Genomic DNA, 24,065 nt, shown 5'->3' on the forward strand with positions numbered 1-24,065 from the left:
AGGACGAAAGAGGCGACTTTTTGCATTGAAATACACAGCAGACACCGAACTTCCGGGACATGCAATCCAACTTCTGGTGGCTTCACTTGCGCCCTCTTCAGAAAGCGGGAATGCGGCATCCAGTCACCTAGTGGAGATCAGTGGGCAACCATTTTGGGTTCGCCGTTTTGCAACTGCCCTTATATAAAAACGTTCAGCAACGTTTCTAGATACGTTGGATAAAACAAAGAAAACTAGCGTGGCACTGCAAAACACTAGGGATGGCGCTTTACAGTACAGAAAAGCGTATCTGAACTGTTCAAATCAAGTCCAATTGTCAAAAAAGGCCCCTTTCATATTACCCTTTTACAATGGAATCCGATGGGCAACTAAACTTATGGGTGAATGTTTCATCCATCGCATTGGTTTCGTTCCATTTCTCTGTAAAGAGCTACAGTGAAGCTCGACGTTTCGCTGCGGCAACCGCAACGCACTGGCATACTGCCACCGCTCACAGTCGCAACCGAACCGACATCCGCTTCCGGCGTTTCGACCAATCAGGTGCGGCCGCAGTGGCAGATTATGACGCTCTTTATTATGACACATACTCAGAATAAGGCCCCAGGTAGGCGACGACGTCGAGCTTTTCCCCGTCGGTGAGGTCCTGCAACATTGCGTCGAGCGTTGTCATCATGGCCTCCCTGCTGTGTACGAGGGGAAAGGGTTTCACAGGGTTGCTTCTCCTTAACTGTGGTTTGTAGGCGAAGGCAAAGTAGGGCAAGATCGCTTCCGATGCTCTGTGTTCGGTGTCAACGTAGATGGAGTCTACTTACATGCAGTTCTTTTTATTTTACCCTCGTCAGGGTGCCATTGCGATGTATACGGCAAATGCGAGGCGCAGCCGTCTAATTGTGTTTTATAGACCCAGCGTAAGTTATCTCACAAAAGTGGATTGCAAACGGTGCTACTTGTTGCTACTGGCAAGCAGCATTAAGAAAATAAATTAAATACATTCGCGCCTGCCAACTTCCATGAAATATGAACGATGTCAATCCTTGAATTGAGAAGACATCAAGGCGCTGACTAGCATCGCATTACCTATTCCTCACGTTTCATGACATCACCCTTCATCACCGCAACTCCCGTCTATCCCTCCACCCCCCCCCCTCACCCCCCCAAGTCCCTCTCTAAGCTCTAACAGAGCACGTGGTGCCATTTACAGGCGCTTACACTTTCCTCTCTCCTGCCCGCATTGCCCTTATTCGCCCCGGCGCCAATTCTCCCACCATCCCCGCGCTGCGACTGCACAGCCAGCAACACGCAGCCTTCTTGGGCTATTCCACCACGGCGGAGTTGATGGGGATCCGGCTCGGGCTGGACCTGCTGCTCACCCTCGGCCCTCGCCCGCCCAGGAGTGCTCCGCTGTGCGACTCCCGCGCCGCCCTCAGCCACCTGCAATCTAACGGCCGCGGTACCCCACTAGTGCGGGAAATTCGCTCGCGCAGAGAGGTTGTGCCGTGCGTGCACAGTGGGGGCCCGGTCACTGCGGCATCGCCGGCAACGAAGAAGCTGACGACCTCGCGACCGCTGCACGCCAACTACCTGCCAGCGATCTGCGCCTTGCGCTGGAGGACGTGTGTGCGGCCATCCACGACCATCTCCGAAAGCAGCAACCCGACCCACGCATCGCGCGAGGTGAGCGCATCGACAGTATCACCGGCTGTCGCGCACTTACACGGTTACAACGTGCAGTGATTCTCCGCGCGCGCATTGCCTGCGTGTGGCCCGGGGAACGACGGGTGCGTCACGGAATCGCGATGAGTGATGTGTCTGACGGATGCGGTGCAGTGGAAACACTAGAACACCTGCTCCCTCACTCTGCCGCGTTCGCCAATTCTCGTCGCGATATGCTCGCGGCCTATAGGGCGCAGGGCATACTACCAGACTCCATCAAGACGCTATTGTGGCCGCAGGGCTGTGTGCGCACTCGTGAGCGAACTTTGGTTCGCCTCTGTGCATTCCTCGAACACACGGGCTTGACGTCCCGTCTTTTCTCCGTCAGGTAGTTACACGCAGTGTCAGAACGCTCCGCGAGTTCTACCTTGAACGATCAATAACTAGATGCCCCACTCCAGTTGTAACCAACACAGTGCTGTTCGCGTGTGTGATTGAATTCCTCTGAAATGAACTAATCACGCGCACAACCTGAACACATTTCTTATTGTGTAAATAGTTTGTACATATTACTTCTCCCCCTATCCTCTCTTCCTGTCCGCTCACCTTTTTCATTTCATTTCTCCATTCTGCCTGCTATCCTTTATTTCCGCTGCCCAGCTCAGGTGCTTCAATATCGATGGCAGATGCCGGGGCTAGCAAAAATCTTTTCCTTCCTTTTTACTATTATTTTTAATAAAACCACCACCACCACCACCCTGGAATGCCCGCTCTGCCGCCACCCCCTAGCAGGCTATGCTCACATTTTTTATTCATGTCCGGCACTCTCGGCCCCCGCATACTAGCACCTAAACAGTCCGCTGCTGTGGCAGGCGTCTTTGGCAAGTTCGGCGCCGAATATTCAACTACGGCTGACGACCTGAGCAGTGGAAGTCGCCGCCAGGCATGACGTGGAGGCCACGACCGGCAGCCGGAAGGCCACCCACGGAGCTACAACATCATAATATTCTTTTCTTTTTTTTGCCTTCGCTAAATAAAGTTTTTCACAACCACCTATTCAAGCAAAAGTGGTTCGGAGGAAAACCCCGCATCGTCGCAACTCGGAAATAAACATTCGTAGAATGGGTGTCCTGATGTAGCAAAAGCAGGTTCGCTGCAAAGAAAAAAAATTAGCTGAGGCTTAGCTCAGCTAACCCTAGTTATGCAAGCGAAAGCAAGGATTACACGTGAAGTCCCTTCCTAAGGTTTTCATGACCGAAGCACAGTCTGACAGACAGACGTACCACGTGGGTAGTTGTGTATTCCGCACTATGAGAACTGCAGCGGCTCGCCAGTCTCCGCCGCCATAGAGTTTCTTACTATTAACTAGAGGGAAAGCTGGCGGCACTCCACTTGACCCTCCATGGGCGCGCAGAGCTTCATGGGGCGATGAGCTACTTGGTGCGGAACAGTAGGTTTTTTCCAGAAACACAGAGTGGCGTTACTAAGATGTCCCATTCAGTATCCACGGAGCATACCGCGCGCAGACGACTTCGGCGTGAAAGTAGTGTGCAAAAGCTCTAGTAGCGAAAACGCTACAGCACACGACGCCAATAAAAAGGTTTTGTTTTCCGAAATACTGTGAAAACATCTTTTAAGTTGCTGAAGCGACAAAATTTTTTTCAAAAACATATTTGTTTTTAAAAGTGGGGCTGTTAAACACAAAATGTTGGCTTTTGTGGTCTGAAATGCTTGGCCAATGGGAGAGCAAGCCATCGCTTATTTTGAGCAAGCTTTGCATTTACATGCTTTTCTGCTTGTTTGTTACAATTTATAGAGAGGATATTGAATGATAGGACATTCTTGATTATCGAACAACGTTTGTTTTTTATTATTTTTGGCCAAAATTGTAGCTTTGCAGTCTGTCTGTCTGTCTGTCTGTCTGTCTGTCTGTCTGTCTGTCTGTCTGTCTGTGTCAGTCAGTCAGTCAGTCAGTCAGTCAGTCAGTAAGTCAGTAAGTCAGTCAGTCAGTCAGTCAGTCAGTCAGTCAGTCAGTCTGTCTCTCTGTCTGTCTGTCTGTCTGTCTGTCTGTCTGTCTGTCTGTCTGTCTGTCTGTCTGTCTGTCTGTCTGTCTGTCTGTCTGTCTGTCTGTCTGTCTGTCTGTCTGTCTGTCTGTCTGTCTGTCTGTCTGTCTGTCTGTCTGTCTGTCTGTCTGTCTGTCTGTCTGTCTGTCTGTTGCTGTCAGGAAGAAAGAAAAGGAAAGTGCACAGGCTTGCCCACTGGCTCAAGCCGAGCCAGAATCGCTACCACGTGCTGATAGTAGGAGGGTTCAAAGATGGGATAGAAGGACAGGATAGAAAAGACGCGCGGTATAATGACCCAGGCCGATCCCGGAGGCAGTGCAATACCGGGCCTACCGGTGGCGGAAGTAAAGCAACCTTCAAGCACTCCGCCATATTTCCAAAAATGTCCAATATGTTGTGTTCAAATGGGACCCGTATCAGATATTCTTGCGTTTAGTGCGTTTAGTTCTGCAGTCGGTAGCTCTCGACCCCATGATGCTTAGAGCGCCCATGGGGGTAAATGTGGACTCGAGGAAGCTCCATGCAAACTCCAGTAGGTGGGGCGCCAGCTTTCCCTCTAGTTAATAGTGAGAAACTCTATGTCCGCTGCGGCGGCTAACAGGGCTCGTCGCTGTATTCCTTCGGCATCTTTCGCTCGACGTCAAGCCTGCCGAAGCTCACGCACTTCGTCGCCTTCGGCTGGCCGTTAGCGCGTTTACGCTCGCTATCGATTGCAAAATTCATCGCACGGTTAGCAACGGCTACCGGGTGATCCGACTCGGCCCGACGTCTGCGAGTACGCACTCTCGATGACGTCGGCTCCGGCTGACTTGGTGTGCGTCACGTGGTTACTTACGCAACTCCGCTCTTCGTGTCGAAAGTCATTTGTGCAGACGCAGAGAAATCTGCGCCGCTACGCTAGTAAAGCTTTTGCTTCGAAAGGTTGTCAAGCGTAAGTGAACCAGAGTCCCTTCGGTCGGGAGCCGGGCCCTCTACTTCTTCACAAATGAGGATGTTCGTCCAGGAGGATGACCAAAGGATTTGTACAAACATGTCGCAGACCAGTTTGCGCAAAAGTAATTACAGGGAAAACTTAGTTTAAGGGCCACTAATCGGCGTCACGAATTATTATGTGCGATGAAATGACGTCACGTGAAAAGCGCGCCGATATCTGCGTAATGGTGCGCCAAGGAATTGCTAACCTACAGCACGGACACTTTAAAACGCGCTCCATATTTGCAAGGTGAACTGAAGTGATCCCATGCTTCGGAAGAGTTCATAAAGATAAAGAAGTTTATGAAGGCAGGCTGGCTAGCCATAGCTACATGCGTTTATTGAATAAAAAATGTAAGTTTAACCGCCGGACCAGCAATCATTTTATACAAAAAGGGTAAATGGAAGCCCTTAATATACCTGGCCGAGAAAATTAATTACAAAACCAACTGGCGGCGAGCATATACGAGCTTTTAAGCCACGTTGAAAAAATAGCCGGAGTACTGAACTCAACAGCTTCGACTGCAATTGAAACCGGTGCTTTCTTGATTAGGTACCACTAGCCAATGCATTCAGCATATAAAATATTAGTGGTTCAGTAGGAGGCTTCTGCTCAGCCAATTCAACGCATAAGTGGAACACTTGCTTGCTTTCAACGCTGAATGTGTACTGGCGGCTCTGCATCGAAGTTTTAATCAATGTCAAATTAGAACCTGAGATTTAGGTGAAGCGGAGATATTATTGTTACTCTTCATTTTGCTTTGCCCTCTTGACGACCCACAGCAAAAAAAAAAAAAAATCAGCCATTCGCTGTACAATGCAAATTGGCCTTTGAAAAATAGGCTGTTTGGGTAAAGGAAACAGTGGGGAGCCCTCCACTACGGCACCTCTTTCTTTTTTTCTTTCACTCCCTCGTTCAACCTTTCCCTTACACGCGCGGTTCAGGTGTCCGCCGAGATGTGACAGATACTGCGACATTTCCCTTCCGCAAAAAATAGTAATAATAAAAATAATTGGTTTTTTGGGGAAGGTAAATGGCGCAGTATCTGTCTCATATATCGTTGGACACCTGAACCGCGCCGTTAAGGGAAGGAATAAAGGAGGGAGTGAAAGAAGAAAGGAATAGGTGCCGTAGTGGAGGGCTCCGGAGTAATTTCGACCACCTGGGGATCTTTAACGTGCACTGGCACCCGCCGCGGTGGCTCAGTGGTTAGAGCACTCGACTACTGATCCGGAGTTCCCGGGTTCGAACCCGACCGCGGCGGCTGTGTTTTTATGGAGGGAAAACGCGAAGGCGCCCGTGTGCTGTGCGATGTCAGTGCACATTAAAGATCCCCAGGTGGTCAAAATTATTCCGGAGCCCTCCACTACGGCACCTCTTCCTTCTTTCACTCCCTCCTTTATCCCTTCCCTTACGGCGCGGTTCAGGTGTCCAACAATATATGAGACATATACTGCGCCGTTTCCTTTCCACCAAAAACCAATTATTATTAAACGTGCACTGACATCGCCGCACAGCACACGGGCGCCTTAGCGTTTTTCTTTCATAAAAACGCAGGAGCCGGGGTCGGGTTCCGCAAAAAAACAATTCCAATTCCAGTAAAGAAAACAGTGCAGTAATTGTCTCATATCGGTGGACACCTCAACCGCACCGTAAGGTAAAGGAGGAAAGTGGTATTGAAACAAGAAATAAAGAGTTGCCGTAGTGGAGGACTCCAGAATAATTTATAGCACCTGTGGATCTTTAACGTGCACTGACATCGCACAGCACACGATCGCCCTTCGAGTTCCGGCTCCATCGAAACGCTCCCTCAGCCGACTGGCTTGATTCCGGGTAAACTTCGGCGCCGCAGTCGAGTGCCCTTATCACTAAGGGGCCGATGCTTCGTGGACTTGATGGACTGCGAATTTCTTCGCCACCCTGGCCTCAAATTCACATTTTAAAACATTGTGTCTGCCGCTAACATCCTCACATTAACTAAGTTTTTGAGACATGTGGATTCCTGCTTAATACCATTTGAATTAAGGATCAAAAGACTTATAGCGAAAATCCTAAGCCGCTACGTGAGTGAAATAATCCTCAGCTTATCATGCGAAGGTTGCATTCATTTACTGAAACCTGTATTCTTGCAGATCGGTGAACCTGAACGTCTACAATGCATGTAGCGAAGCTGGGTTGTTCACCACGAGTGAACAAAAAATTTCTTTAATGGCAAATTTTGCGGCCGAGTACAAGACGCGAGATGCCATCTCTCTTGCGTGACTTGTGCTCGTCCAACAAAATCAGCTCGAAACTTAATTTCTTTAGGCATGGCATATTCAATAGTTTAGTGTCTGTATTCAGCTGTTTGGAGTGTTACTCCGCTGAGGCTAGCAGTTAGGCGATTCTAGAAATTGGTGTATAGTTTGGTTTATGAGGATTTAACGTCCCAAAGCGACGCAGGCTATGAGGGACGCAGTAGTAAGGGGTTCCAGAAATTTCGACCACCTGGGTTTCTTTAACGTGCACTGACGGGCCTCTAGAATTTGGCCTCCATTGAAATTCGACCGCTGAGGCCGGGATCGAAACCGCGTATTTCGGGCCACAAGCCGAGCGCCATATCTACTCAGCCACCGCGGCTGCCGATTCTGGAAATTACACTGAAAACAATGCACCTCTTTCACCCTTCGTGCTTCAGAAATCAGCCTGATAACGAAACAAATTCGATAAGAAAGAAAATGCGTTTTTCTGCCGGATTTTTAGCCGAGCAAAAGCACTGAACAAAGGGAAGACAAAGGAAATAGAGATGCACACGGCACACGAAATGAAATTTTGCGTTTACGTATGGCCAAATGATCAAATTATCCCACACGTGAAACAAAATATTTTTAACCGGGTTCTGGTTCTAATAAACTGAAGCATTTCAACATGCTGAATATTTAAACAATTCCGACTACATCGAGGTTGCAAACTCTATTCCGTCCGTAATAATGCTCTTTGTTTTGGCGCTGGTAGTCATCATCAGTTTTTTTGTTCAAATATTGACTGCAATGCCTTCCAAGGGGCGCGAAATTAGCGCTGAGCGCTGAAAATACTCTACAGATAATAAAACAGTTCAAGATAGATTTCTTATACCACAGACAGCGGGATAAGTTGAAGAAAAAATTTCTCGATACAAGAGCAGCACAGCTTGCATCAGCACATCAGCAAACATACCATGCTAGACATTCACTAAGGTAATCGTTGAAAAGTTTGAGGAATCTTAGACTTTCATTGACCAAAGAAGGTTGCTGGCCTTCCTAACGACGACTGGCTGTGACCCATGTTCACACCTTGAACCAGGTGATGAAGATGTACGCGAATATATGCAACCGCGATATTGTCCGGCGTGTAGTAGAAGAAAACGTTTAACTTATTTGAATAGACAGCATACCCGTGGCCATTGGCTTTCCAGTGTTTAAGAGATAAGTATGCAAAGCTGCTGAAAACTACAACTATGGCGGCCTTATAAGTACAATATACATCCGTAAAAAGGTGATAAATTAAAGTCAGAAAGGATGTCAGTCCCTGCAGGGCGACAGTACCTATTCAGTACTATTCAGCGCGCGTTAAAATTATGTCTTCAGCACCGTGGACTTAGAAAAGTTAGCGGTAGAAGCTGATCGGTAATAGCCGGGCAATTCCCGATTGGTTGATCACACTGTCTTGATAAGTATTGCATAGGGGACTGATAGCAAAGCAATATCGAGTCACCAGTCAGGCGAAGTATAATAGTGACCCTTGAAAATACTGCACAGATGTGCAAAGTTCTTGCACTAGTCTCGGGGACGCGCTACTTATTCGCGAGAGCGTCCTCGCGATCATTATTCAGCGCGTCAGACAACCTTATAGTTTCAGAGCGAAAGCTGTGTGAGCGTTGTGCAAGCTATTTAGGGCAGCCGTAACGCGTTATGCGTATCGGGCTACGAAGTGATACGCGTAATGCTATTGATGTTGAAGTGTCCACCGTGAAGCGAAAAAGTTACTGCGCCACACCTTTCCTCGAAATTAAGCGGCAACTCACTTCCGTCGTTCAGACCTTTAGGCCGTCGACTAGACGGGTAGCCCTCTGGCTACTTTCTGTTTGACAATAAAATTTTCTATCCTATGCGTCGTTCACTCTCTCCCTCCAAGTAAAGCGTGTGAAAACACACGGCTTTCCAGATTATCTAAACGCAGGCACTACGATGAAGTTGAACCCGGGCAGTCCAGCTGAGTAGACATGCGCTAACTACTGAGACCTGGCGGCGGTCGCAGCAGAAATTAAGAGACTGTTGCGGGCTATGAAGGGTAGAGCAAAACAAAAAGGTTATCAGTACGCTTGACAGAGGCGGCAAGCTGCTTGTGCGCAAGGCGTTGGGCGTACGGGTCACACGCATTCAGTGCGATTAGGACCTTGATCTGATAGTATGAGCTGCTGGCCTTTTGAAACGTGCCACCTGTTTATCTTCAGTTTACACTCTGATGACCAGCTTTTGCAATGACGTGTACCACGATAGCGTGTCCTTCAACTCTGTCCGGCGCAGTCCTCCTTTTAACTCTAATTAGAGTGTGTCCATTTTTCATGTCAACATTAGATATTTGAAGAAAATGCAATTTGACATTGTTACAGCTCTAGGTTCACTGGATCATAGTTTTTATATGCTTGCTTTTACAGAGACGTTGTTCTGGAGTGCACATGAAACCATAAACATCAAAGGTTAGCAGTCTGATACCCCTGTCACACGGGACTTCTTCTCGGCCTTTTCCGTAAAGTTGTCTTTTTGCACTAAAGGAGGAAAACCGAAAAGGAGCAGCGAGGCTGCTACACGGCAAATCCAAAGGAGCTAGAACGCGGCCTCCGTGAATGCCAAAAGTCACCGCTGTGCGCGAAGCGGCGCTAGTAACATTATGAAATTAAAGCAGACGGTAGCACATCAGCTAAAAGTGAATTCGTTTATGTTAGAAAAAGTAGCTATCACGATAATAAACGGGCGTTCTGACGGTGAGAAACGGATATGTTGAAACAAAGTTCTTTTTTCGTCGTTCTCGGTCCGACCACGGTAGGCGCCCTTTTCCGTTCGGCTCCTCGTTGTGTGCGAGAAGCGTGCTGCCGTAATCATGAGCGACGAATCGCAAGACGTTAGAAAGAAGTGTGAAATTGCCATGAAGATTGCCGCTGTGGCATCATTACGCGCGGCGGCGGATGCGGCTAAGGCGCACGGTGACGCACTGGAAGAACAACTTCTCGCAAACATTGCCCATTGCAAAGCCGTCGCGTTCCTTCCGCGAACTGTGCACCGCAGTAGGTAGGTGTATCCCCGCAACGAGCGATGGTTTGAGGTTACTTTGCAGAACCTCGGAGACCAGCATTTTCGACAGGCGTTCCGCGTTGGCCCGGCTGCTTTTCGGTACCTTGTGGAGTGGTGCCGAACTGCAATGCAGCGTGAACATGCAAATATGCGGGAGGCCATCAGTGCGGAAAAGAGAATCGGCATCGGCCTTTTCAAGCTCTGCTCAGCTGCCGAAGACCGCGTGGTAGCTATAGTCTTTGGTGTTGGGCGGTCAACTGTGAACAATATATATAGGGAGTTTGCGGAGACTGTGGTGGATGTGCTCGAATCGGAGTGGGTCCGAATGATGGCACCAAACGAGATGGATGAACATGTTAGCGAGTTTTACGCTATGACAGGATTCCCGCAAGCAGTGGGGGCCTTGGATGGCTGCCATTTCCCGGTGTCTCCACCCCACTTGAATGCGGTGGGCTACAGGAACTACAAAGGCTGGCAAGTGTTTTTTTCTTGGTTTTCCCTTGGTTTTTCCTTAGTGCATTACGTAGTTGGCATAACTGATGTTAAACAAGGTAGTTTTTACAATATGTGAATTTACCTTCATGGCTACTTACAATGCTGCAGCATTCTTTTAATGTGTATTTAATTTTCATGGATCTAAAAAAATCCTTCGCAATCTAATATCACCTTTACAGCCTGTCACCTCTATTTATAATCTTATTTTCAGTAATCATATGTATACAAGTTCGGCTTCATCCACACACATCCATGTATACTGTTCCACATCTAAGGTGAATATGTGCGCTAATTCTATTAGATGCTCCCAAACTATTGAGCAGCTGCAGGCAGGGGGGCATGGAGCTGTCACTGCTCTCATGCGTCTTGCACAGCCACAAGGATGTGAACATTACTCGCGCTCGGTGTCCTGAAGCGCTTCTGTTTTCACCTTAGAAGTTGACGACCCGCTACAGCATTAGGCTTCTTCTGATCTACTGTTTTTAAATACACGCTAAATAGTTCCATCATGTAACCTTGTCCATACAAAATGTTCTTTTCTTTTGTGCAGGTACAGTGTCATCCTTCTGGCCCTTGTGGACCATAAATACCGGTTTCGGTATGTTTCTGCAGGCAGCCCAGGACGATGCCACGACTCCCATGTGTACAGTGAGTTGTATCTGGCTGAAACAGTTGAAGGGCCGTTATTCAAGACGCCGGTCACAGTGATTAAAGGCACTGCTGTGCCCCCGATTATCCTTTGCGACCAGGCGTTTGCCCTGACAGGGCATCTCATGAAACCCTTCACGCATAATGGCCCTTTACAGGAGGAAAAAAGACTGTTCAATTACCATCTGTCCAAAACACGAAGGATTGTTGAAAATGCCTTTGGGAGAATGAAAGCCCGCTTTCGATACATTATGAAAAGGATGGAGTGCGAGATCAGGCATGCGCCTGTGATTATTAGAGCCTGCTGTACACTTAACAACATGTGGGAACATTTTGGTGCCCGGCTACAGCAGCAATGGTTGGATGAGGTTTCTCAGCATGACAGAGCTTTTGAACAACCTGCTCATACTACGCAGTTAGAAGTTGATAGTGGGGCTAGTGTTCGGGCAGCTCTTGTGCATTACTTTAAGCAGCTGCAGTAGAAGGCCGCTTAACATGACGAAGAGTGCTGCCCATGTGTTGTACCTCTAAGCAGCATACCTAATCCTAGGTAGCATTTGGTGCCAATGTGGGACTGCAGCAGGTCTAGTTTTGTGCCTTGCTACCTTCCACTGCAAACCTTCCTGAAGGAGTGGTTTTCTTGCACAAACAAAATCAGAAGAATGGGTTACCCCAATCACCACGTCAACTTCTTAACCTATATGTCTAAAAGCCAGGTTAATTAACTGGCCTCAGTGGGGTTTCCCAACCAATTTCGTTGGTGTGAGAAGCACTCTTTCAGGGCAATTTCTGACGTGGCATGATCTGGACATGGTTAACCTCGTGCAAGACACACAAGCACTGATATGGATATATGTGTCAATATGAGTCTTGTGTGAACAAATGTCTTTGTAAACAGTGTCAGTACATTCACAATTAGTTATTGCTAGTTGAAGACAGTGCACATCAATTTTGCCTTGTTCTTTCGCCCTTGCCTTTTCTGAGGTACTTTTTGTCGCTTTGTTGTTAAACTTGCACATCTGTCAGTACTGTATCGCAACACTGCCTTGTGCCTTTCACGCAGCCTGTGGCCCAATAGTAGCATGTACAGTACTCACGGATTGAAATAGGACATTCGGAGCGCTAGCCTTGCAGTGCCACGCAGGCATGTGGTAAACCACAGGCCGGCTGATTGGCTACTGGAAGGAACAATTCTGCTTTGTAGATGTTCTCCCTCTCACGCCATACCACAATGCACCACCTTGGTTCCATGAGCGTCTACGGGCGGCGCTCCATGAAGCGACGGCCACGCGCTCCGAATGTCCTATTTCAATCCGTGAGTACTGTACATGAATGCAAGCTGAGATTTATACATTTTATTTGTTCAGGAAGTCCTTCAGCACCTGAACGAGGTCTTCTTCGGCTTTTACTTGTCGCTCACGAAGCCGAAGCTCTTTTTCTCTATACTCCTTGAGATCCTGCCGCAGGAGACGCTGCTCCTCCAAGCAGACATTCCTGGGTTTCTTGGGCTGACGAAAGTGGTCGCTTCCGCTTCCGCTGCTGGCGGCTGGTAGTAGCCACAACTGTGGTAGTGCTTGCTGTGGCCCGCAGGTGTGGCAGAGGGTCTTGCGCAGGGTCTTCTGCAGCAGCAGATGTGTCAGCTGCCTCAGTTGTTGGTTCAAGCTCAAATGAGCTTTCATGAATGTCGCCAATCTCGATGGCGGAGATAATCTGAATGAAGAGCGTTTGAAACAATGATGAAACAATAACAGGAGGTCAAGCACATGCTCACACAGAAATTGAACAAATAACCCTCAAGCTATGCTTTCTTTCAGGGCTCTGATAAGTGTTGTCCATGAAAACATTTATGTTTACAGTGGTGAATCATTTTTTGTCTGCCGTCGCAAGAGTGGTACAACCGAAATGAGCCTCTGTCCATTACACCTCAGTAACAAACAGAGCTGTGATCACCTGCTGATATGTTTTAACTTGCCACTTAGCGTGATTTACAAATCGTGTATTATTCATATGTTTGATACACCTTCATGTCATAACATACGTAAAGGTGTTGTCATCCAAAATAAATGATACAAAGCCTTCGATGAGCAACTTATGAACAGTGGTTTGTTGTGCAGTGCGGCTTCAGACTCCAACCAATAAAAATTTACAAATCTTGTATTATTCATATGTTTGATACACCTTCATCTCATAACATATGTAAAGGTGTTGTCATCCAAAATAAACAATACAAAGCCTTCGATGTTGAGAAGTCATCCTTGAAGATGGAGATTCAAATTCTTCCAAGAAAATTACCTCTTCGATTGTGCTGACAGGTTGGCAGCTTCTCTCTTCCACCAGAGAGCGGTCGTTTACTGGCAGGCTTCCCAAAACTCTGTGCAGCTCCCAGTAGAATGTCCAGGGTATGGCACCCTGGCCAGTGTGCTTTCGTGACCACCTCCTGCAAACAGTCCCATGAGCACTACAATCCCAACACTCAGGTAGTCAAAAGATTATCTCGTACAAATGCCCATTTTAACTGCTGCTACTGAATAAACAAGGCTACTGTGGCAAGTACGCATTTTCGCACACTGCACGTTGTGTGAAAAGCAAGCTGCCCCAAACCCAATGCAGCAGCCGCTCGCGCATAACATGAGTCAAAACTATGCCTCACCTGTCGCATGTTTTGAAAGCTGCCGCGCGGTTATCATAGCACAAAATTTCGCAACACTTAGGGGTCTAATATAAGTCCGCGGTATATATAAAAGTAGCACTTGGCTAAGTACACTACTCACCGATATTCTGTTGTCAGGTTTTCTATTTTTGAGTGCACCTGCTCCTTTGTCTTTGCGATGCCTTGTTCGGCCAGTGAAGTAGCAATGGCAACGTAAACGGGCCCGTTCCGTTTCTCGCCGCGCAGTTCTGAGAGGTGGTCTTCCCAGAGACGGATAAGTGCCCAGGTTTCGCGCTCCGGCCAGTGGGTGCGCGGTCCGCTCGTTTTTTTTGCTGCGCACTTCTGCGCGTCCAACTCGGCTGTTGCCTGAGAGGCCTCAATACTACCTGCCTCCATTAAAATTTTGTACAAAATTAAAATTAAATCGGGTAAAAACAAATCACTTTAAATATATAAAGGAAGTTCAACTACATGCGAGCGAGAAAACAGAAAACACAAGCAAAGGAAAAACACGCACACAACAAAGAGCAAACGAAGAAAAAACAGCAAAGAGATGCGCAAGCACGCCTGTGTCGATGCGGCTGCTGAAAAGCGTTCAAGTCCTTTCTTAGCAGAGTGGATGTCTTTAGTCATAGCGTCCTCTACGGTTAAGTGCACTGTAACGCAAAATTAACCATTAAATAAGATAAATTCGATATTTTTTTACGGTTTCAAAACTAAAAATTGCGTCAATTTTTTTATTCCTTGAGCTCGCTAGCTGGCGTTGCCGTCTGGGTTGCTCCTTTAAGCAACTTTAAGGCCGCTGACTGCTGCCTTTATTGCTACGGACATTTATCGCAAAGGTCTCGACGCTTTGCCATGTAGATGCGCGTCACGCGCCTTTGGGGCAAAGGACCTTAATTTCTAAGGCCTTACAAGTGCCCGTGTGACAGGGGTATGAATGTGTTAACCAAAAGGACCGGAGCAATCTGCAGTATGATGTTATACCAGAATTCTCACAAATAACCCCCATCATGAGTCGGTGACTGTCAAATGTTCGGTTAGTGACATGGGCTGGGGCATTTTATTTTTCAAGATTTTTTCCTGCCCCACCATAATTTTTGTCAAATGTTCGGGGTCCATGATTGCCACAGATTATCGCCCACATTCGGGCAATCTTGATGGATTGGTTCAATTCATTAGCAGTCTTTTTGCATACGCGTCTGTATTATGTATGCAAATTGACCTGGCTTTAGACTAACATCAATCTGGTAGTAGGAAGTTCGCAAACAGAACGGTTCCTTGATGTGATTGAATCATTTCAGTGTACTAATATCCGTTTACGAACGAGAATAACACCACGAAGTGAAACGCTGATTCACTTGTGTGTCACCAGCCATGTCCCGGCATACGCTTTTTCGGGAATTCATAGCTTTGAACTGAGCGATCATTTGCCAATATTTTGGTTTTTTCTATGTGTAGAAAAAAGAAATAAACGCAGCCATGCGCCTCCTGTTGTTTTCCAGAAATTTTATCCAGGCACCATTGCTGATTTTCTCGCCTTGATGAAAGCAGTGCGGTGGAATTGCGTGTATAATGAAAAAAATAAAAGCTTGTCTTACGGCATCTCTTTATAGAGAATAAAAGACTGCTACGATAAAGCATTTCCGCCAGTACAGCTCAGAAAACACAAAAATCAGGAAAGCCATGGGTCACTCACGAGTTATGCATAAGTATTAGAGATAGGGATAAATTGTATAACACGTTTATTCTCTCGAGAGACCTAGACAAATTATCGAAGTACAATAAATGTTGAAACATATTGAACTCCGACCTTAAGAAAGCCAAGACTAATTATTACAAAAGAAAATTCACTTCAATATCTGATAACCCTAAAAAAATATGGGAAGAAGTCAGAATCCTTATGGGAAGCCCCAACAATACGATCCCGGCACACTAATGCTTAATGGTACTGAATATTGTCATACTTCGCTAGCGCAAAAATTTAATGACCATTTTTTGAACGCTCTAGTGGCACTGAACAGGAAATAGAAAGGTATATGTGTGCTGAAAGCCCAAGTTGTATTATTGTGAACCCCTGCACGGAAGCTAAAATTTTCTCCTTCCTTGCGTCCTTAAAAAGAAGTACAGCAGTTGGGATATGTGACCTCAAAGTCGAGTCAGTCATAGCTGTTGCTGATATTTTGCAGCGAGAGCTACATTGGGCTACGAGTCGAGCATTTCGCGGTACATGTGAGAGGCCAGTTGTGGGCATGAGCCGTTACCATGGCAACTGAAGAGGAGCAAAGTGCGGGGTGCGCTTCGCCGTCGCCGCGCGCCCGCTCCACCGTCAAAGCCGAGCGTGACGTCAGGCGGTTGAGCAGTTGTGCGCATGCGCCGATACCATGGTAATCGGAGAGAGGCAACAGCTGCGCCGCGTTTTTCGTCGCTGCCTCGCCGCACACCGCTCTATCACCCGAACCCCGCGTGGCACGCGCAGGGTTGCGTATAAGAGGCGGAGGTGTAGTAAGCGTCTGTATCACAATGTTTGGCATGCACGCAGAGAAGGAGAGCCCAGCCGTTGCTATACGGCGGTATAGACAAGAGAACATTAACTATTCCCATCCTGAGGTTGTTGCCTGGCATTTGCCTTGAACAAAATAAGAACGCTGGAGTCTGTGTGTACGTGAAACACGGTATCTTCGCTGTCCGACATCTCCCTTTGATCGCGGTGAATAATGGTGAAGCCTGCTGTGTTCGGCTTCTGGAAAGCGGCATTATCATCCAAGGTGTCTACGTGGCACCGGGAACATCTGTCAAGCAGACGATTGATGTGGTTGCCACGTGTATACTAGCCTACGGCACGGTTTCACAGTTGTGTGTGGCTTTGGGTGATTTAAACAGGAAACAAGACTTTCTTAGTGTATGAAAGAAAAGTTTGACTTTAATTTACCTTCAGAATCTCACGTCGATCCTACACAAAGGGGAACTGCTATAGAGCTTGTATACTAAAGAGGCTCTACCAAATCGAAATACTCTTTCGGCAAAATTGAGACCGCTGCATGCTACTTCCCAGATCATCGGGCAGTCTTCGTCTCTGTCAAGCAAAATGAATAAAAGATGTTGATACCCAATGCCTCTCATTGCTGAACATACAGCGACCGCAACAAGCTCAGCCAGGGAAACGTACCTCTTGCTACGTATATCCTGGCATAGCTGAGCTAAGCCACTTATAATTTTTTTGTGCGCTCCTTTACGTCATGGTTGTAATAAAGCTTTAACTAGCGGTGAATTCTCTGTTAGCATGAAATTAGCCAAAGTCACTGTTATATGTAAAGGAGGTCGGCGTGATGATATAAACAATTACCGACGTGTGTCAGTCCTGGCTGTGTTCTCAAAAACTTTAGAGCAGCTCCTGAAATTGCGATTAACTAGCTTTCTTGAAGAGAAGAAAGTCTTCGGTGAACAGCAGTACGGTTTTCGTGAAAACGGGTCCACAGAAATGGCATTACCCTATCGAAAAATCTCGTATGGATGGATATGTGTCTAGTATGAATTTATATGTGTGCGATATGTGGTAATACGAGAAGATATGTGTTGAATATATGCCACGTATAATGTAATACGTGCCACGTATAATGTAATATGTGTCACGTATATGGTAATACGTGTTCCCCCATATCACTCGTATCGCCGATATGTGTCTATCGTATCACTAGTATGGCAGATACGTGTCTGTTGTATCACTCGTATGGGCCAATATGTGTCTCCTGTATCACTTGTAAGTGTTGATATGTGTCTCTCAGTCACTCGTATTGTTTGATACGTGTGTCCCAGTCACTCGTATGGGCCAATATGTGTCTCTTGTATCACTCGGATGTGTCTCAGTTACTCGATTGGGACAATGTGTCTTTGTTATGGGCCAATATGTGTCTCTCAATTATATTTCAGCTCATATGTGTTTTTATATGGCTCATATGAACTTAAATGCATTACATTTCATCTTGTCTGTCATGTGGATCGCAACTGAGCTCATAATTAATTCGACCCCGGGTGGTCAAAATCAGTTCCTCTACTGTGGTGTCTCTTATAGGCAATGTGCAGCTCTGGGATGTTAAATCCCACTCATCACACCAATCCAAGTTGTACCAGCTAGCACAACATGTGTGAACAAGCATATGGCATTCTGGTACTGTGCTTTCAAAGCTACACACCAGCTCGAGTGCATACATTCCAAAAAAGTTTATTTAGAGAACTATCAGGAAATAAAGAACTATAATTAGGCTAAGGACATGACCTAAAAGATAACAGAAAATGAGGCCACAATACATTAGTCCATAGAATAAATGAATCAATTGAATTAATCATTCCTTATTACTGAAGTAGCCTCCAATAGCAAGGAACTGAATATACAGACACAAAAATTTGATGCATATATCCTAAGCTTGAGAGGTGTGCTGAATAATTTGCCTCCTTGTCTGTAACGTGTTAAAAATAATGAAAGATGTCAAAGTCAAAATAAAGCTTAACTGGGATGTCTTTTTGGAGGTGTAATTAATTTTTTGATATAGTCCCCCACTGATGCTGATGCTCTTACGCCATCGATGCACTATTGTTTACTTGCTGTCGCAGAAGAATGAGGCCGATGGCCCCAGTTGGGACCTGCATGGTCTTTATATGTTATTTCAGTTACAGGAATAGCAAGAAGCCTCATGGCGCTAGTTAAGAACTATGGGCGGGTGGGGCAGTGCACCCCGAACCTGCAGCTTGTTCAAAGCGGTGGTTTTGTCACCCGATTTGTCATTCCAAGCGTTGTCATGTTAAATGGTATTTTTTAGGACAAACTTAAATTTAAGCAAAAGTGCACGCAATTCCTTCAGCATACTCAAATTCAAGAATGCCCGCAGTAGCCATCTCCTTAATGTGACAACCATCACAAATAAAATCATCCGCAAGTGCCATGAGCTCATGTGTGAAATGCAAGCACCAAGCTTCCACTGCGATTCTTGTTCCATACTCGACAAAGCTGGATCTTGCATGTGTACGGTCCCTACCCACCTTCTAACTGGAAACATAACACCCTGCCATAAAGAGGACTCATTCGACAATGAATATTGATAACAGGAACACCTTCTGCCATCCAAAATATGGTTTCAGCACACTTTTCTAACCGTGCACTGATGCATACCGACAGTTTCTTTGTGACTACTGCAACATCAGTGGTGCCATGTGCAAAATGAAAACAGCAAACTTTCTTTTCATTGTAACATCTTTCCTTTTTATTAGTTAATGAATGTGTTACACACCTGTGGCACACTGTAGCAAGCTGTAGCCTCTTCCAAGGAGCTTAACACTTCAGTATCGCCAGACTGACCAGCTATTACTGCGCACCTTAATAACACGAGGAATCTCCAATTTTGACTTCACACAGTACAGAAGGTGCCCCCAAAGTCATGGTTTTGTGGCTATGGCATTTGGCTGTATGGCACAAGGTCACAGGATTCAACTTCTTCCAGTGCAACTGCACTGTAGTGCAGGAAAAAAAAAACGCGTCCTGTACGATCTCAGCGCACATTAAAGAACTCCAGGTGGTCAAATTTCATCCGGAGCTCCCCATTACAGCATCTCTCATAACCCATGTGCAGCTTCGGAACATTAATCCCCACGTGCCATGATCGAGGACCAAGACAAGCAAAGAACAATGGTCAATGGTGGGTCTAGAAATTATCCAGAGATCTATGATAATGTTCAAAACCGTCGTGAAAGCAAAAACAGTTTGTGATAGGCAGCAAACTATTGTAAGTGGTATACTTATGAATTAACATGTTAAAATACACCATGCTAAGAACTAGTCACATACATACAAAGCTACTGGCCCGAGGGCCTCATAGGTTAAACACAGCTGCTTAGTGCAGGCAGTGACCACAGATCCAGTCCATGAGTGTGGAACAATGATAGCAGTCAGAATGGGGCACAGTGCATTGGACAGGCACACTTACGTCGTGAATAGCAGATTGCCAATATCCCTCAAGAGAAGAATTAGAACGGTTGTATCTTACCCTTACCTATGGAGCAAAAATGTGAAAGCTAACAAAAACTGCTCAACTTAAACTGCAGACAGCACAGCAAAATATGGAAAATGGTAACTGCAACATTATGAGCCAGGAAAGGAGCAAAGTGGCCAGATCATAGAATGAACACCAGTTAATGATATCCTAGCTGCCATTGATAAAGTGAACGAGGAAGGGGAGAGTGGCAGGGTACGTGCCAATGTTTCAACAAGAGGATTTGTCCTAACCTCTAGTTGAAACATTGGCAAGCACCTTGAGGCTTTCTCCTCTCTTTTCACTTTGTGCCCATCAAGACACCATGTGCCTGCCTTCTCTCCACCATTGCTGCCATTAAGTAGAAATGCGCAAGAGCAGGGCATGCATGTAAAGGCAAGATGACTTATGGCCACTTAAAGGGGCTGTGAAAGGGGGTCTCAGCAAACATCCGATGTGCCCAGGATGCTAAAGGATGCTGCTTCACAAAAAACCTCCAGTAAGAATTTTTTATATGCTTTTTGTGGAAGCTGAGTTATCTGTAGTCATCATTTGAATTTCCACGTCTTTGCACCTTTCCCTCTCCTGTCGTCACTTTTTAAACGCTGAAATGTTGGTGCTCCTCTGCCGGCCCTTCGGACTCCCCCCTCTGCCGCCTGCTGACGCACACGAACCAACGCTAGCAGTCTGCTGCTGATGTAATGAGCACTACATGACGCAACAAGCGCGAATTCGGGCAAAAGCACAGCACCGCAGGTCACCGCTAGGTCACCGCTAGGCGCAGAAGCTGGAGTTTTAAATATTGTGTTGTAAATTATCGGCTCGCTTCTGAGGCCTTGTATGCGGCATGAACGCGCGTTGGCCTGTACTCTACATAATGCGGGCATTTTAAAGACAACCTCAAACACCCTTTTCAGGGACCCTTTAAGGTAACGGAGTGAATTCCAAGAGAAGGCAAGTGTAGCGGGGATTGCAAGAGTCAGGTGAGCGGATGAGGTTTGGAAGTCTGTGGGGATAAGGTGGCCATAGCTTGTACAAGACATGGTTAATTGCAGAGATATGGGAGAGACCTTTGCCCTGCAGTGAATGTAGTTAAGCTGATGATGATGATTATGGCCCTACTATACAGTATTTTTCAAATTAATATTTTATTAACAATTTGATGGGTAAACAAGCGCTAGTGAAAGGACAAAGGCTTAAAGGTGCACTAAAGAGGAATCTCAACTGGTCTTTTTACCGCGGCGACTCTATCTACACGTTCCGGGCACTATTAGAAACTTCGAATTATTGTCCTGTGCGGGCCATTTCCCTAATTTAAATCGGATTAAACCTCCCAGCTCCCGCCCTTTTTTGAACTCAACGCTGTAGGTAGGAGGTGTCAACCAACGCGTGGAGTGCCTTTCAGACAGTCTATAGTGGCGGCTTTGCATTCGCTTTTATTTAGTTTTTAGGAAATTTCTGTGAATAAATAGTTTCAGTCGCAAAAAACATAGCCATAAATTAGGCCCATGGAAATAAAAATACGTGTGGACTCTTTTGATTTACGTATCACTCCGCCAATGACAGAGCGGCAAGCCGCCACGGGGCTGGCTCCACGCGTTGGTTGACTCCTCCTACCTACAGCATTGAGTTCAAAAAAAGGCGGGAGCCAAGACATTTGATTTAAATTACGGAAAATGGGTGCACAGGACAATAGTTCGAAGTTTCTAAGAATGCCCGGAGTGTGTAGAAAGAGTTCTCGCGGTAAAAAGACCAGTTCAAATATCTCTTTAGTGCACCTTTAACACTGCCTCCTAGTCTCGTTCAATGAGGTTTGGAACTTTGCAAACATAATTTTCTTCATTGCTGAATGTGACAGAAATGCAAGGCTTGGCTACTCCACTGAGATTCAGCGCAACCAGTGGGCATTCTAGAGAAAAAAAAAACACTGCTATATGTGACCTGGCAAGTACAAATCGCAGTCTTCACAAACAATTTTCCTGCAGAGCAAAACAACTTCACCATTGCTTGGGGACCCCTCATCAACTACCTCGAAAATTCTCTTAATATTGAAAAATTCGCCATCTTGAGACTCAGTGACACTACTGTCACTTTTGGTGCCCCTTTGGTACTGCTGGCTATGCATCACAGTTCCTCTGTAAAAAAATCTGAAATATTCTTGCACTCGAGGAATGTTGTTGAGCATTAACTCCAGAGCAGCCCTTTCTGCTGGCAGAAGCAGAGGCACTTCCTTCGGCACTCCAAACATGCAGGCACCCTGCACATAGTGAGCCTTGCTCACGTTAGGGTAATGAAGAAATTCACTGCACAACTGCTGGCTCCTCCGTGGAATTGCGTTCAAAGAAAGAACAAGGTGCAGTTCCTGACTCATGATTGACCGCTCCAAGATTTGATCAGGCACTCCATTTGCTGCCGTCACCAGTTTAACGATGTGGCCGTTCCCACTCTCGAATCCAAAGGCAGAATGGGCCCACAAGGGTCCGATGTTACGGGCGGCTTGGGTTAGATGCGTCAGCTGGTGCACATTGAAGCTCATGCACCGCTCCCCGTATAGTGCTGAAGCTCGGCGCACGAAGCGTTGCAGGAGGCGATCTGAAAAAAAGAAAGCTATTTTACTTGTGGCATAGTCTTTCAATATATTTAATTATGCAGCTATGTGAACATTAGCCCACTACTCTAAAACTAAGATAATTCAGTACTGTTAACAAACCACTTTGACAAGAAGTTGCGCTACACCACCACTGAGGCAATGCACTTTGGGAGTTGTGGTACCCCAGGTGGTGACCATGTTGGCATTGTGTATACCCAAGAAGCCCACATATATGCCGGCTTCGTAGGGCAGATGACTTCTATCAGATCAGCACTATGGGCTGTGACTGCTGCACCTAACAGAGTATCCTGGATTCCTTGTTTTCTTGAAAAACGACAATTCTTCACAACAGCTAGCACAGAGCAGTTGTTACTACATGATGCAACGAGAAAGTGTGCAGCAACAAAGGTGTAGAAACGTGGAATAATTCCAGATAATTTGTCAAACATCAACCTTTGACAATACATAAGAGTGGTCTTTTAATAATGTGCCATTTACGGCGGAATATTGCCTATGCCTCATTTAATGTTTTCCGTGATAAAAAAAAGAAACAGCCAACAAGCGCCCGTCCTGTTTGTCTCCCTGCATCCGTGTCTGTTTAGCGCTATGTTGCAAGCAAGCTGGCATGTTCAGTCATCGAACAAATGTTCAGGCCAGTACAGAGAAAGCAGTGAGTCGCATGGTAAGTGCTGTGGCTGTTAAAACCATATGCTGTAACAAAAAAATGCAGAAGCAATCCTCTAAAAAATTCACTTGAAATTTGCAAAGCTAATGACCACTAAACCCAAACATTAAACATTAAAAATCTTCCCGATTCAGCCCTTTCTCATTTCACACTGAAAAAAGGTTTGTCACAGCTGAAAACATCATAGCCCTTTTGTATTGCTCGGCTTTCTTGCTGGTAAGCCAGGATTCACTAAGTGGATATATTTATGAGTTTATTGCTGTAAGAATAAGAAACAGAAAAACAAGCACTTGACTCTTGTTTAAACAAAGAGGATGATGAAGACAGCAAGTTTGTGATATCTGCCTTTTTAATAAACCCCTCTGTGTTCTACATGCAAACAGGCTCCCAACTTAATTCTGGTTTGAAGTTTGCTACAAGTGGGCATAGTGGCATCCTCCAAGTGAGGTTCTTGCTGTGTGAAATAGAGGTCACTGGCAGGTCCTTTTCATTCGCTGTCTAGCTTTGCCCAAAATGACCATTAATGTTTCATTGGCATGCAGAACACCGCTGCATACAGTTAGCATGTGCTCCAGTAAGAAAAACATTACTAGTATTACTAATGTAAGAAATGAAAATGAACGAAACGCTGCTGTTTTGGTGCCATATTTTGTACTTCCAACTGGGCACTGCTCATGCAGTAAATTACAGCGGAGGCCTTATCATAAATGCATCCTACTGCTTCATTTTTGTTTCCTAAATGATTCATTTTTCTTGCGAATTTGTAGACAGTGCGCATGCACACAAACACACACACACACTACTACAAGGTACGGTCACTTTGGTTTGGTTTGTAGGGGTTTAATGTCCCAAAGCAACTCAGGCTATGAGAGACGCCGTAGTGAAGGGCTCCGGAAATTTCGACCACCTGGGGTTTTTTAACGTGCACTGACATCGCACAGTACACGGGCCTCTAGAATTTCACCTCCATCGAAAT

General features: G+C 46.1%; 2 protein-coding genes across 2 annotated transcripts in view; one reads left to right on the forward strand and one right to left on the reverse strand.

Moving 5' to 3' along the window:
- Positions 1-10,125: 10,125 nt before the first annotated feature.
- On the forward strand, positions 10,126-11,623 carry LOC144109794 (uncharacterized). The gene is made up of 2 exons (XM_077642583.1): positions 10,126-10,472; positions 11,044-11,623. The coding sequence occupies exons 1-2, from the start codon at positions 10,126-10,128 to the stop codon at positions 11,621-11,623; spliced, it is 927 nt and encodes a 308-aa protein (XP_077498709.1).
- Positions 11,624-12,581: 958 nt separating this feature from the next.
- LOC144109795 (uncharacterized) overlaps positions 12,582-24,065 on the reverse strand; it is a 58,504-nt gene continuing 47,020 nt past the window's right edge. Inside the window, exons 3-5 of the mRNA XM_077642584.1 lie at positions 21,767-22,406; positions 13,434-13,578; positions 12,582-12,851 (exon numbers count right to left, since the gene is read on the reverse strand). Coding sequence (XP_077498710.1) covers positions 12,582-12,851; positions 13,434-13,578; positions 21,767-22,406 — 1,055 coding nt within the window. The remainder of the gene's footprint in view (positions 12,852-13,433; positions 13,579-21,766; positions 22,407-24,065) is intronic.

The sequence above is a fragment of the Amblyomma americanum genome, chromosome 11, assembly GCF_052857255.1.
Source record: "Amblyomma americanum isolate KBUSLIRL-KWMA chromosome 11, ASM5285725v1, whole genome shotgun sequence".
Classification (NCBI taxonomy): domain Eukaryota; kingdom Metazoa; phylum Arthropoda; class Arachnida; order Ixodida; family Ixodidae; genus Amblyomma; species Amblyomma americanum.

Bases quoted from the DNA above. Each gene is read 5' to 3' on its own strand.
- LOC144109794 (XM_077642583.1), top strand. From the start codon at position 10,126: ATGCAGCGTGAACATGCAAATATGCGGGAGGCCATCAGTGCGGAAAAG. The intron at 10,473-11,043 runs GCAAGTGTTTTT...TCTTTTGTGCAG, and splicing joins TACAGGAACTACAAAGGCTG to GTACAGTGTCATCCTTCTGG.